The sequence below is a fragment of the Pseudopodoces humilis genome, chromosome 20 (assembly GCF_049639895.1).
Source record: "Pseudopodoces humilis isolate 2021_Gansu_Grassland_sample_001 chromosome 20, ASM4963989v1, whole genome shotgun sequence".
NCBI lineage: Eukaryota > Metazoa > Chordata > Aves > Passeriformes > Paridae > Pseudopodoces > Pseudopodoces humilis.
Genome location: NC_142219.1, coordinates 11278252 through 11290980, shown reverse-complemented (window position 1 = coordinate 11290980; position 12729 = coordinate 11278252). Strand labels below are relative to the sequence as shown.

The window sequence follows — 12729 nt, the reverse complement described above, 5'->3', positions numbered from 1 at the left end:
TGGGACTTTCTTACCAGCATGAAACTTCAGCATTTTTAACACTAAATTCATGGTATCTTCCTGAATAGTTCATCCTAGACTCAGCCTCAGCCTGCAGGCATAGTGCAAAGCTTTTTTTTAATGCAAAATCCAGTATCTTCTTCAAAGCTGATATGCCTTAGAGATGTTACTTCAAACTTCTTAAAGCAGATACAGAGTTTGTTCCATCAAACCTCTTGATGAGGTTACTGTTTCTCTCTGAAATGCGTGGTTCTCCCCCACCCTCAGTGCTGCTGAATGCCACATCCACTGCTCCTGAGGGAAAAGCAAGCAGCTTGGCATTGCTCAAGAAGAAACGAGGACTTTATAAGAGGTGAACCAGTCACCATCAGTGGAAATGGTCCCAGTTTGTGAGGACTGCCATTTTTTGGACACGTTCCTCAGGAGAAGCATAAGATGGCACTACAATGCTTTTATAGTTAAGCTCAAGTATCCCTTAAACACATTCTAAGGAGGTTTCCATTGCAAATATTTAAGATCACTACTAGCCAGAAGAACATGCAGCAGGTTTTTCCCCTAGTGATGTGAGACCAAATACAGCTTTATTTACACACAATTGAACAAGTTAATACATTAGTTCAACTTTCCTGTCTGCACACAAGGGAGTCTTCACAGCATCCGAGCAGAAAAGCAAGAGCAGCTCTTTTTTGTGTGTACAGACTATGCAAGTAGGAGATTAGGTACAGAAGGGTTACATTGAAACATTTCAACCATTTCAGTAAGTCAAAACACCCAAGCTACACTTCAAGCAAAATAAACTGAAGCTACATTTGGCTTCCTGCAGATCAGCTGACCTGTTCACAACTAATAAGATAATAAGATCAAAAGCTGAAGTTGATACATGAGTTTTGTTCAAAACATCAGAATTTGTATTGAGTTGTGTTTAATGGGTAACTATTTATAAGGTTTTCCTCATAGACCTGCACTGCCTTTCAAATCCACAAAGCATTTCAAATTTATCCTGTAAAATGCCTATTTTATGTTCTCTTTTCCCAGACACAGGGAAGAACTGCTAGGAAAGTGAGAATAGATTTTTTTCCCTGCAAATATAGATTCAGGCTATCAAAGTTGTATGTTCCTAATGAAAAATTCTCTCTATATCCAAAAAGAAAATAATAAATGCAAGTATACAAGTTCAATATACAGATCTGAAGATGAAGGTTTACTGTAGGTCCATATAAAGCAAAAGAACACAGTGCTCTGCTTCTCAGGAAGCTGCCTCTGTTTTGCTGTATTTTCCATAAATGCAGCTGTTAATAAGACTTTATAATGTATGACTTAAAATTCTTCATTAAGAATGCCTTCTAATTCTTTAGAGAATAAATGACAGCAGGACTAAACAAAAAAAAGGAAACCTAATGATCTTTAAAAACCAATGCATCACACAGAGTGGTCAAAACTAGATGTAATAAAGTCCACTATTTTCCAAAGCTGGCTTGAGTTTGAAATCAACCTACAGTGTATTTGTCCAAGAACTGTCCTGTCAGGTAAGAGCAGACAAGTTTTTGTCAGAAACATTTATTAAACAAAACTGATACCAATGCACATGTAGTCAAGTTAACACCCCTAATAAAAAAAGCAACTCAGCCAAGACCAAAATTATCTTCGCTTCTGGAAGATGTTGCCACGGCCCATACCACGGCCTCTTCCTCTTGCAGCCACTGAAGAAAGAAAACATCAGGGATGACATGAATTTGACATACCTGCATATTTATCTCAACAACCGACAAGCAAAACATCAACAACACTCAAGGTCTCTTGCTCAGAAGCAAGGAAATGCTCAGGAAGTGATGTGAGAACAAGAAGTTTTCTGTGAGAAGAACTAGAACCTAATGCTCCCACAGTCTGGCTCCTCAGAACAACTGCAGTAAATATTCATACATCTCATGTTCTGTCTGACACACAAATCTGTGTCACCCAAGAGATTTGAAACCCCACACTCTTGCGAGGTTTTGCAGCACTACTCAGTAAGTTACTCCTCCACATAAACATTACTGCACACTGAAGTTAACCAGGGACTTCGTGGCACAAGATTGTTACTCAGCTACCTAATAACTAGACTGATCCCCTGAGAAAGGCAGAGATGAGAGTGAACTACAGAAAAGCTAATAATTATAGCTTCCCAGGAGCTTAAATACTTTATAACTAAAGCTCTTTTCCTACAAAAACTTAACAAGAACACCTGAATCCTTCCCTAAGTATTCCAAACAGCTGGTGGCCACAACTGCAGGAAAACAGAACTCTTAAGTTTAACAGAAAGGCTCTGTTTAACAAGACTACTCACTAACTCTAAATTACTGTAGCATCAACATTACACATTCATATTCATACATATTACAATTCAGGTAATTGGGACAATTTGAGTCTTGACTCTGACTATAAGATAAAACATACAGAAAAACACTGTATGAACCAGTAATCTTTTCACTTCTTACTGCTTAATCTCCTCAGTGATAGAGATGAGTTTTACAGTTCTAAAGAAAAATAGGGGGAGACACCATGAACAAGTTGTACATACCTTGAGCTTTGAGAATAGCTGCTTTCCCTCGCCCAGCTCCAGAACCTTGGTTTTTATTCTTCATGCTCTTTAGCATAGGAGCATTCTTCAACATATCTGGTAAGATGAGAAACCGTATTTTGCTGCCCCTGATGTACACCTGCTCGAGCTGTGCCACCCGTCCATCTCTGTATGTCACTGTTATGTTGGACATCTGGAAGGTAAAAATCAGTCAGTGCTCAGACAGGTCTCAGCTGTGACACGAGGCATTATGACCATTTAAACACACCCCATGCCTGGTGCCTGGGACTTCTGTTTTCTCCACAGTTTACAAATTAGCTTTATCAGCATCATTATTTTTGTTTTCTTGTATGCAAACAGTTTTAGTAAAGGTGTTCCAGTACTATTAGGAAAGCATACTGATTTCAGTGATCACTTGTCTGAAGTCAAAATCAGGCCCTCTTAGAATGACTGAAGTAATGTGCATTAAATAAGCTTCAGTTTCTTAAATCAAGGGCTTTTTATTCTTATACTCTGTGGCTTTAAAAAAAGAACTCCAGAAAACCACTGGAGTGTTCGCAAGACAGACTCTTAAAATCTCTGATCCTACTGACAGGGATGCCCAATCTTACTCTGAAACTGGAAATAAGCTCTGGTCTCTTCGGAGCATTCTGTAATGCTGAATCCACTTCACCATGATAAAAAGCAGCAGCACAATTTTCTTTATCCCACAACTAAAAGCAAGTCTTTTAGTCAAATTTTCAGCCTTCCCAGGCTCAGATCAGCCAACCTTCCCTCCATCCTTGTGAAGCAAGAGATACCTGACAATTCATGTTGTCTTCAGCTTCGATAAGTTTGCCTCGATAAACTTCTCCTGTATTGGTCTCACAGGTCACGATGTGGCCCTCAGCCTCATGCAGGACCTTGATGGGCACTCCAATCGACATGGCTGCAGTGCTGTGGCTCTACACCTGAGGCACGAGGAAAGCAAAAACTTTTATTACAAAGGAAGGTGTAAAATAAACTCCAGCTATATAATCCATCATCCCTTCCATTTTCCTCACATTTAAACACAACAAACGCGATTTGACTAAGCATCAATAACGCTTCTCTAGAGACGTGCCCACGGGGAGACTTTAAACATCAACAGCTAGTCTTTCCAGGTCTCTTCTAGGAAATTCACTTTTAAGGACCACGTAACAGAACAGTCGAGCCCCAGGTACATCCCACAGCGGTAGGGCCCCGCGGGCAGCACGGCCGCGCTCAGGGCCGCAGCGCCAAGCACCGGGCCCTTCGTGAGGGGGCCGGGGCCACCCCAGCCCTCCCGCACCTCGCCGCCCTGACCCGGTCCCCTCCGGCCCCTCGGGGGATGCGGCACCACTCAGGGAGCTGCAGAGCGCCCGGGGAACGAGCAGGCACCGCAGGGGACGCGGCCCGAGGCCGGCACTCACCACCCGGCGCTGCCCGCGCTCTCCGCTAATGGCCTCCGCCGCCTCCCGCCCTGCTCCGCGCGCCGGAACCGGAACGCGGCGCTGGGGGCGGCGCGGCCTCGTCCCGTCCGCTGCCGCCCGGGGCCAGCCCGGCAGCCCCGCGGTGCCCCGTGCCCGGGGCAGGGCTGCGCGCCCCCTGCCCGCCGTGTCATGCCCCTGCCCGCCCGCTCGCCCCACCGCTCTCCCCGCCGCCACGGCGCGGGGCAAGCGCCCCGGGGCCCGGCCCCCCTCAGCCCCCGCCTCCGGGAGGAGCCAGCGCCGGGCCCCGGGGCCGCGCCGCCGGCTCGGCGGGGCCGGCAGTGAACGGGCGGCGGGAGCCGCAGCCATGAAGAGCCCCCGGGAGGCCGGCGAGCCGCCGCCAGGTCAGTGCGGCCCGCCGGGCCCCGCTCGGGCCGGCGGGGCCTCTGCGGGCAGGGGGGCGGCGGGGAGGCGGAACGGGCCGGGGAGGGTGCCCGGCGGGGAGCGGGCGGCTCCTGCGGGCCCCGCCGGAGCTGCCGGCGGCCTCCCGGGCCTGGCGAGCCGCGGTGCTGCGGGTTTCGCCCACAGCAGCGATGTGGAATTACCGGCTCCGGCGGTAAGGTCGCGGCCGCGGGGAGCTGGCAGAGTGCAGAGCGGTTCGCAGGGTGATTTACAGGCACGGCAGGGGCGGGCTGGGATCGGGACAGCCGTCGCTGAAGAGCTCTAGGTGTGTTGGGAAACAGGTGACTGGAAGCTGGACGGCCAAGAAAACTTGCTCTCTGAAGCTTTCACGTAGAAAACATGTACCTCTTGGCTATTGTGGGACTTGGTCGAGGCCCGGGCTGTTTACAAAAAGGGGACAGATTCATACCATGCCAAGAAAAAAAATAGATTAAACAGGGGCACAACTAGGAAAAATATAACATTATCTGAAAAGTTCTATAAATAATACACCAAAATTAAATGAGTCATCGTGATGTCAAATTTATTTTTATTCCCATCATAAAATGTTGAGGACCTTGTAACAAAACTTTTCAAATGCCTTTTCTAGATCAAAGGTTACTGAGAAAAGCCCTTTGTGGTTAACTCAGTTTGGTCAGTGCTGAAGTAGCAATGACAGGCACAGCTCTTCAAATCCTGCTAGTGCTGAGGGTGCTCCTGAAACTGAAACCACTACATTGCCAACATAATAAAAATAAAAAACTGAGGCAGAGGATGGAGCTTGTATTTTGGGACTTTTTGGCAGAGATTATTAATTTGCCCTCTCAATTGAGGTTTTGATTGAATTAATACAAAAGGACAACTGGTGCCACTTGTGAGTTTTAAGTTGTGAGTTTTGTTTAAATTCTATTAATCATCTGTGAGAAAAAAACCAAAACACTTCTACAGAAAAGGCTTAAATCTGTGGGGCTTCTAAGAGATTCCTGCCCAGAGATCTTGGTATGTTTTTTCCCAGTTTGGTTTAACTCCTCTTGTAGCACAGAAGTACAGTTAGACTACAAGAGAAAAGATGAATACTTGTGTCTTACCTGCTGTCATCCAGGAGCTTCAGTTAAGGGGTGGTTGGTACATCATCGCAACAGAAAAAACACAAACAAAAAACAACAACCAAAAAAAAACTTCCAATGATAAAAAAAGTAACTTCCAAGGGAAAAGGGAATGGAAAGCCCCTTAGGTATGGAACAATAAAGGAGTATGAGATTAAACCAGATGCTTACCTGTTCCCCTAAGAAAGAAAAAAAATCCACCTGCCAATACCACATTCCTAAGTTTCCATGGCTGTAGTGCTGAGGGCAGGGTGACTTTTTAATGGCATGGAAAACCATTCCTGTGTGGTTTGACATTGTGTTCTGCTCACACAGTTGACTGCATCCAGCTGAAAGTGCCAGTGATTCAGCAGCTGTACCACTGGGACTGCGGGCTGGCCTGCTCCAGGATGGTGCTTCAGTAAGTGGCTCTCTTAGAGTGGGAAATCCCATTCCATGGGGAGGGGTAGCAGGAAGCAAATCCCAGGGAGAAGAGGTGTGTTGAAGCAGCCATGAGTTCAGTCTTAGGAGAGTAACAGTTTTTGAGATACCCTTGGACAGCGACTGCTGCTTGGGCCTGGCCCAGCTCTCCAGCAGGAGCAAGGGAAAATATAAACTGCAGTGAACTTTGGACCCTTTTGAATAATTGACTAATTAGATAGATGCAGAATACCTAATCAGCTCTATGAACTTTGCAGGCTGGTATGCATAAGCTGATAGAAAGTGTTGCCTCTTTCCTTTTGTTGCAATTCAGAACTGATAGTTAGCTGTGACTCACCTGATTCCTTTCTGTGTATTCAAGTGATGGGTAGGTGTATCCCAGTTTATGAGTGTGTGCTGTACTACCTCTGTCCTGCTGAGCCCCAACCTGTGGGATGAGTGTTTGTGTTCCAGGAGTAGTTTCAGCTTCAAAATAGTGTTGCCCTTTGGGGTGTTTTTTTGTTGTTGTTTTTTGTTTATTTTTGGTTTTACCTTTTTTTGAACTAGTAGCTGTCCTGCTGAACTCCTCTTTCCTTCCACAGAGGAACATGAGCTTAGGTGCAGGAGAAATACCTATTTAGATGTCCACTTAGTAGATATGAAGCAGAAGATTTTCATTTCTCTCCATCCCTTCTGCCAAGACGTTAGTCCGTGTGCTGGTAATTTCCCATCTTGACTACTGTAACCTCTATTCCCTTTACCTGTTTGCCACTCCAGTCTGCCCAAAACTCAGCTTCCAAGATTAATCTTCTCACCCTGCTGATCTGACCTTGTTTGCCCTACATCCTCAATTCCAGTCCCTGTTTATTTTTCATCATTCCATTTGTTTTCTTACTTTCAGAACTCCCTGTAACTACCTCACCCCACCCCTTTGCAACCTGTCCCAAGCTTCCTCCTGACTTCATCTCCCTCTTTCTTCCTTTTATGTCATCAGTGCCTAAGACAAGCTTCCTTTGAATATTTACTGAATTCCTTTATGGCTCCTCCTTTTAAAATCCATCTATTGTGTGAAGGAAGTTTTAGTCTTTGACTCTTCTTTCTGTGTTGGCTCTAATACACTTGTACATTACACTGTAAACCCTTCAGGACAGAGTTCTATACCAGCTTGCCTCTGGTACAGCACCTGTACACTTGTAGCACTCTAAAATAGTCAAGGAACCACACATTTCCAATTTTAAAAAGTCAGCAATAAATCCAGTTAAACATTCCCTACTCCCTTCCCTTAAATTTCTGTTTTCTTTGTGGGTTGGTTTGGTTTTTTTGTTTTGGTTATTTCTTAGCCAAGCCCACTGTTTCAGTTTTTATGTGCTGTGATGTAGAGAGGCTTGGGCTACAGCACACATTTTCCTTCTCCTAAGATCTGTGCTTCCCTTCCCCTACCTTTCCTATACCATAGGTACCTGAATCATTTGGACAATGATGAATTTCAGAAAGCCATCCAGGAACTCCAGTTAACAAAGAGTATCTGGACTATTGACCTGGCCTACCTAATGCGGCACTTCGGAGTTAGGCATAAATTTTGCACCCAGACACTCGGAGTGGACAAGGGCTACAAAAATCAGGTCAGTATTCTCACCCACAGGGGGAGAGCAGGCAGCTTTAAAAGCCTCAAGTATCATGCTACAGAAACTCTGCTGTGTTACTGACAGTCAGCCACGGTTAATTCGACCTACTGCCAAAATTGGCACAAGTCTGTTCCAAAGGCAGTATGATCCCACATATTGATTCCATCTTTTGAATTTTTAAAAAGTTTGCATGTAGTGTTCATGAAAGGTTCCAACCTATTTGACAGCCTTGGAGACTGAAGCCCTGTATTTATCTACAGAACAGGTACAGCCTGGCCAGCAGCAGTGTTTAGCTTCCACACTTTCCCCACCACCGTGCCTCAGCCTTGACCTGGAAGATCCACCTCTAGAGGTGAGAGGGGAACTCAGCCTCCCATCCACTGAGAGCTTGGCCTCTCCAGGACTGCCCACAAGGGGCCAAGGAGGGCCTGTAGCAGCCGTGACTTTATTGCAAGCTCCTGCCCAGTTTCCCCTGGGAAACCAGATGGGCTTCTCTCATGTAGGCAGCTGAACAGCCGCTGGATAGAAACCGCAGCAGTAACTGACCAGGAGCCATTTAATTTGTGATTCAGAGCAAATTGTCCTGTTTCCAGTGAACTAAGGGAGAGATCTTTTATCCCATAGCCAGATCTCCAAATTATGCTGGCCCTTGCTAGCAGACTAAGTGGTGGATTACCCAAGGTAAACACCATTCCAGTTCAGAACTTCTGTTATTTCCCCAGTCATTTTACAGGAAGCACTTTGACACAGAAGAGAATCGAGTGAATCAGCTCTTTGCACAAGCCAAAGACTGCAAGGTGCTGGTGGAGAAATGGTAAGCTTACTCTTTTCTTTCTCTTTGGAGATTCTGTGGGCCCCTGCTTTTCTTGGAGGCACCAAGCTAAACTGCTGAAACAGAACAAAATCAAGCCCTAAGCCTTTTTTTTGCCAACTAGTGTCTTTCTACTTTTTCTGTCTCAAAAAAACCAGTGTACATCAAGAGCTAATAATGAAGTTTGAAGAAAAATTAGCCATGATGCACAATAAGTGATAGGAAAATGCTGCTAACAGCTGACTGTGTTTTGAATTTGGTTATCCATTACACTTAGGCAGTAGGGAGTGCCTACAGCACTGTAATTGGCCATTGTCGGAATTAAAGAGAATGCTGTATGGGTACAGAACTCATTGTTCCCAAAGCTGTGCAAACATGGATCTCTGTTCCCAGACAAACATGCAAAGTACAAGTTAGCATAGGAACTTTTGCCAAGGGGACTCCATGAAAGAACTGCAAACCCAAAAATGGAAAAACTACAGAATTTTCATAATCAGCAGTGAAATTCTATTGGGGAATGACTAAGCATCCAACTTGAGCTGTGTCCCTTTTTATAGGGAAGCTGGGTTTGGATCCCTGTTGTCAAAGTGGGGTAAATGATATGGGGTAAGCCAAGAAGAGAGGATATGGGGCAGCCATATAGCATTTGAATGCTGAAGTGTAACTTATATTTAGCAGAATCAAGTGCCCTTTCGAATATGTGTGGAGACACTTTAACTACAGCTGTGACAGGACAAAAGGGACACTCAGTCCCTCTTGCTTTTACATTCTTAAGACTGTGGCCTTGATCAAGGCAGGGACAGAGGGCATATTTGCCTGTGCAGTTCTGAGGCTGGGGCATCAGAGTGGGGAAGTGACACTGGGAAAGATTAAATAAAAAGCACATGAGTTCAGTCAGGTGTCTGTGTGCACACAGCACAGACATCTGGAACAGGTCCAAGTGATGAGTTTCTCATGCATATGGAACATGCCATCTGCCTCAGTGAAGGACAGCTTTTAACAGATGAGGTTATAGGTGGTGTTTGGTGGATACTTACTCTCTGTGGAAATAAAGCCTCAAGAGTATCAGGCCATTCAAAACTTGGGCTGGGAGAAACACAGCCTGTGTGACACAGGCAAATTTGGGCACATCTTAATTTGGTTAGCGGTTACACAATATTTAACCACTCAGTTGATAAAGATTTGGTGTTTCAGAGATAAGCTTTTCAAACAGCAAGAGAGAACACTTCAAATTTTCCTACAACAGAAGTCCCTCAAGTTACTAAGTGAGTTGCCAGCTCCTTTAATTCTCTTCTCTGGGGCATCTGGTGTCATCTCAGAATGTGTTACTGCAGAACCTAGAGCTGTTGCTCTGCACTTCAGTAACAGCAGTGAAATGAAAAGGCCTTGAATGCTACAGGTTCTGTCAGGCTTTGTCCATAGAAAAGCCTGCAGGGTGTAACAACAAAGAGCTGTACCTGTGATATGGAAGTGTATCTATAGAAATGTGAGTCTCTAGAATATAATCTATCTATAGAAATGCCAGCTGGACTGTCCACCATCACACATTTCCTTTACACCTGCCTCTTTCAATAAGCGTGTCTGTTCCTTTCCTTGCAGCACAGTAACCGTTCAAGACATCCAAAACCACCTGTCCCAGGGTCATGTAGCCATTGTCCTTGTGAACGCGGTCCTGCTACTGTGTGATCTTTGCTCAAGTCCTGTCAAATACTGCTGCTTCCTTCCCATTGGACAGAAGTGTTTCTGCAGGAGCCCTGACTACCAGGGCCATTTCATTGTGTTATGTGGCTACAACAAAGCCTCAGGGAGTATCTACTACAACAACCCTGCCTATGCTGACCGTGAGTAGCCTGTCCCTTTTGGATGGATTCGCAGCCAGTGCATTGCTAATGAGTCTGACACAGCTGGACCTCCCCTCAGTGCACAGGCATTTCAAGCATCACTACCCAATTTGTCAGAAGGGGTTTTGCCATTAATCACATCACTGCTGCATTTTGTGGTGTGATTTAGTTGAAGCATTCAGATAGGCATTCCAGCAAATGGCTTGTTTGACTTTCAGATGGGTTAGTGAGAGATGCTGAAATGTCAATGTGCAGAATATAACAGAAGGGCCATTTTGGTATCTATTTGCAGCATTACTTCAGTGGGCTCTTTAAGGTGAAAAAATCTACCCAAGTGAATTGTAGCCTAAGCTGCTGGGTGTAGTCTCTGTACTAGTTTGGTTTGTGGATGCTGTTACATCCAGTGTAAGAACCTTTCACTGGCAACTCCTGAATTTTTTGTAACATTTTGTTCCTCCTTCCCAGGAACATGCTGCACCAGCATCAGTAACTTCGAGGAAGCCAGGACAAGTTATGGCACTGATGAAGATATTCTGTTCATCTACACAGACAGCTGACATCCACAGGGCACACTCCTGCTCCTTCCTGCACAGCTTGCACGGCAGCTGGCTGCTCGTCTCAGGACTCCCCTGCACACACCTCACTCCTGAACTGCAGTGGGACCTTCAACAAGGGAGGCTTTATAGACATTGACAGGACTGTAGTTCAATGCTGTCTTTACCTTTTTTTTTTTCTTTTTTTCTGATGATGTATCTGATTTTGCAATGTCTGTCTCTGGTTTTTTTGGTGGGGTTTTTTTTTTCCATAATTTTCAACATTGCACATTTGACAGCAGTTCTAAAATATAGGCCCAGAGCCTGTTCACTTTCAGCTTATTTTCAAATTAAACACATAAGAAAAAAGCACCAAATTTATGAACTTTAACACCTGGTAATATTTGCATAGGTTTAGGTAAACAAACAAAAAAAAATAGAAAATATTTGTTTCTATCTCTGTCAAAGCATCAAAGGCTGCTCTTCATCCAAAATCTATGGATTTGAAGTTCAGCAGAGTATTATAAATGGAAAAAATATTAACTTAAAATACTTTTAAATAATAAAATATGCCTGCTGGCTCATCAGTATAGTCTGCGATGTAGGAAACTTCCCATGTACCAAATTCACAGAGATTTAGCATTTATGCAACTGCAATATTGGAATTGCTCCCTTGCACTAAAAACTCAATCTCTTTTGGCTAAATCCTCTTGGATGACTGTTCAGAGCTCCAGATTGCTCCAAAACTTTAAGTGGAAGGATTTTATTTGCACTTGGAAGTCCTTATTGCTCTTTGCAAAAAAGCTCTGAAATGTTATGCCACCCACATGTGCCAGTTTCTGCAGAACCCGTTCTAAATATGAATGTTCTAAATATTTAAACTTATTAAGGAAATGCAGAAAATTATCATCCACACTGATGGTATATATTTTGTGTGTAAAGTGTAAATATCTGACAGCATCTACTGCATTGTGCCTAAAATGCTGAATCATAATTCAAGCCAAATTTTGCTGTTGGTATTAGTTTAGTGACCTTCTAAGAAGAGCTAAAATCAATTAAGAAAAGAGGAAATAAAAGCATACCTGCTACAAGTAAGAAGGCAGGAATGTGGATTTTTCAAGCTCTTATACTACAGCTGCATTTGGATTAAGCTGCTGCTGTGTTGAGACATTAAGTGAAATGGCAGCCCATTCATAGACCTTTCCTCTGTTACCTGAGGAGCACTCTGAAGTGTAAGAAAAAGAACACTTATTTCAGCTTCATCTATCCTACTTTCCTGTAAGTCTCAATCTTCAGTCCTGCCTATATGAAAGTGGGTAGGAGAATCAGCACTGATGTACAACTAGGAAAATTTGCACTTAAGACTGAGATCCCACATCTCTGGCATGGTTTTAGGAAAAGAACTGTTCAAGTTCTGGAACTGTGTGGAATCACAGTAAAAGGATATCGTTATGGATAACCAGTGGATATAATAAATAGGAATTGACTGTCAGCATAGAAAGTGTTTTTACCAAGATAAACATTTTCTTTTATCAGATGTTGGCTAACTGAAAAGTATACAGTGTTGACTAAGTACTTAGTAAAATCAAGAGTGCTTCTTTGTACAAAGGCAGAAAATAGTAACAGACACCTAAAATGCAGTAACCTTTAAAAAATTCCAAACAAAAGTGTGTGACATGAAATTCTGTGTGTCAGATTTTGCTTATCATTAGTGAAGTTTAAATACATTCTGGCACTGATGAGGAGCAGATAGGATGTGATTTGTGTAGAACCAGTCCATCAGTGCCACCAGCAGAATCCCTCCAGAAGAAAGGTACAAAACCTGGTGTAGATAATGCCTTTCAACTCCTCCAAAGTAAGTAATCAGAAGACTCCTGATCTGGGAATTTTTGTGTCCAGGGCCAAAATTGTGATGTTTGATGTAGAGAGAGTGTATTAGCTCAGTTAATAATTAACAGGTATGGAAGCTACAGGCTGTTAGAGTACTTC

General features: G+C 44.0%; 2 protein-coding genes across 8 annotated transcripts; one reads left to right on the top strand and one right to left on the bottom strand.

Annotated features, from left to right (window-relative positions):
• Positions 1–559: 559 nt before the first annotated feature.
• Positions 560–5900, bottom strand: SNRPD3 (small nuclear ribonucleoprotein D3 polypeptide). 5 transcript variants are annotated; one of them, XM_014253825.2, is made up of 5 exons: positions 5703–5900; positions 4590–4826; positions 3358–3507; positions 2558–2750; positions 560–1700 (listed from the first exon to the last, which is right to left on the bottom strand). In XM_014253825.2, exons 3-5 carry the CDS (start codon positions 3481–3483, stop codon positions 1639–1641), a joined length of 381 nt encoding a protein of 126 aa, XP_014109300.1. In that variant the 5' UTR covers positions 3484–3507; positions 4590–4826; positions 5703–5900; the 3' UTR covers positions 560–1638. The 5 variants fall into 5 exon arrangements, with proteins under 5 accessions (XP_014109300.1, XP_014109299.1, XP_087921390.1 ...); XM_014253824.2 differs by lacking the exons at positions 4590–4826; positions 5703–5900 and adding an exon at positions 3988–4120; XM_088065264.1 differs by lacking the exons at positions 4590–4826; positions 5703–5900 and adding an exon at positions 3867–3988.
• Positions 4284–11117, top strand: GUCD1 (guanylyl cyclase domain containing 1). Of its 3 annotated transcripts, XM_088065263.1 has the most exons (8): positions 4372–4388; positions 5847–5931; positions 6533–6649; positions 7387–7552; positions 7821–7907; positions 8278–8369; positions 9966–10207; positions 10673–11117. In XM_088065263.1, exons 4-8 carry the CDS (start codon positions 7481–7483, stop codon positions 10762–10764), a joined length of 585 nt encoding a protein of 194 aa, XP_087921389.1. In that variant the 5' UTR covers positions 4372–4388; positions 5847–5931; positions 6533–6649; positions 7387–7480; the 3' UTR covers positions 10765–11117. The 3 variants fall into 3 exon arrangements, with proteins under 3 accessions (XP_087921387.1, XP_087921388.1, XP_087921389.1); XM_088065261.1 differs by lacking the exon at positions 6533–6649 and having other exon boundaries at positions 4284–4388; XM_088065262.1 differs by lacking the exons at positions 6533–6649; positions 7821–7907 and having other exon boundaries at positions 4284–4388.
• The last annotated feature ends 1612 nt before the right edge of the window (positions 11118–12729 follow it).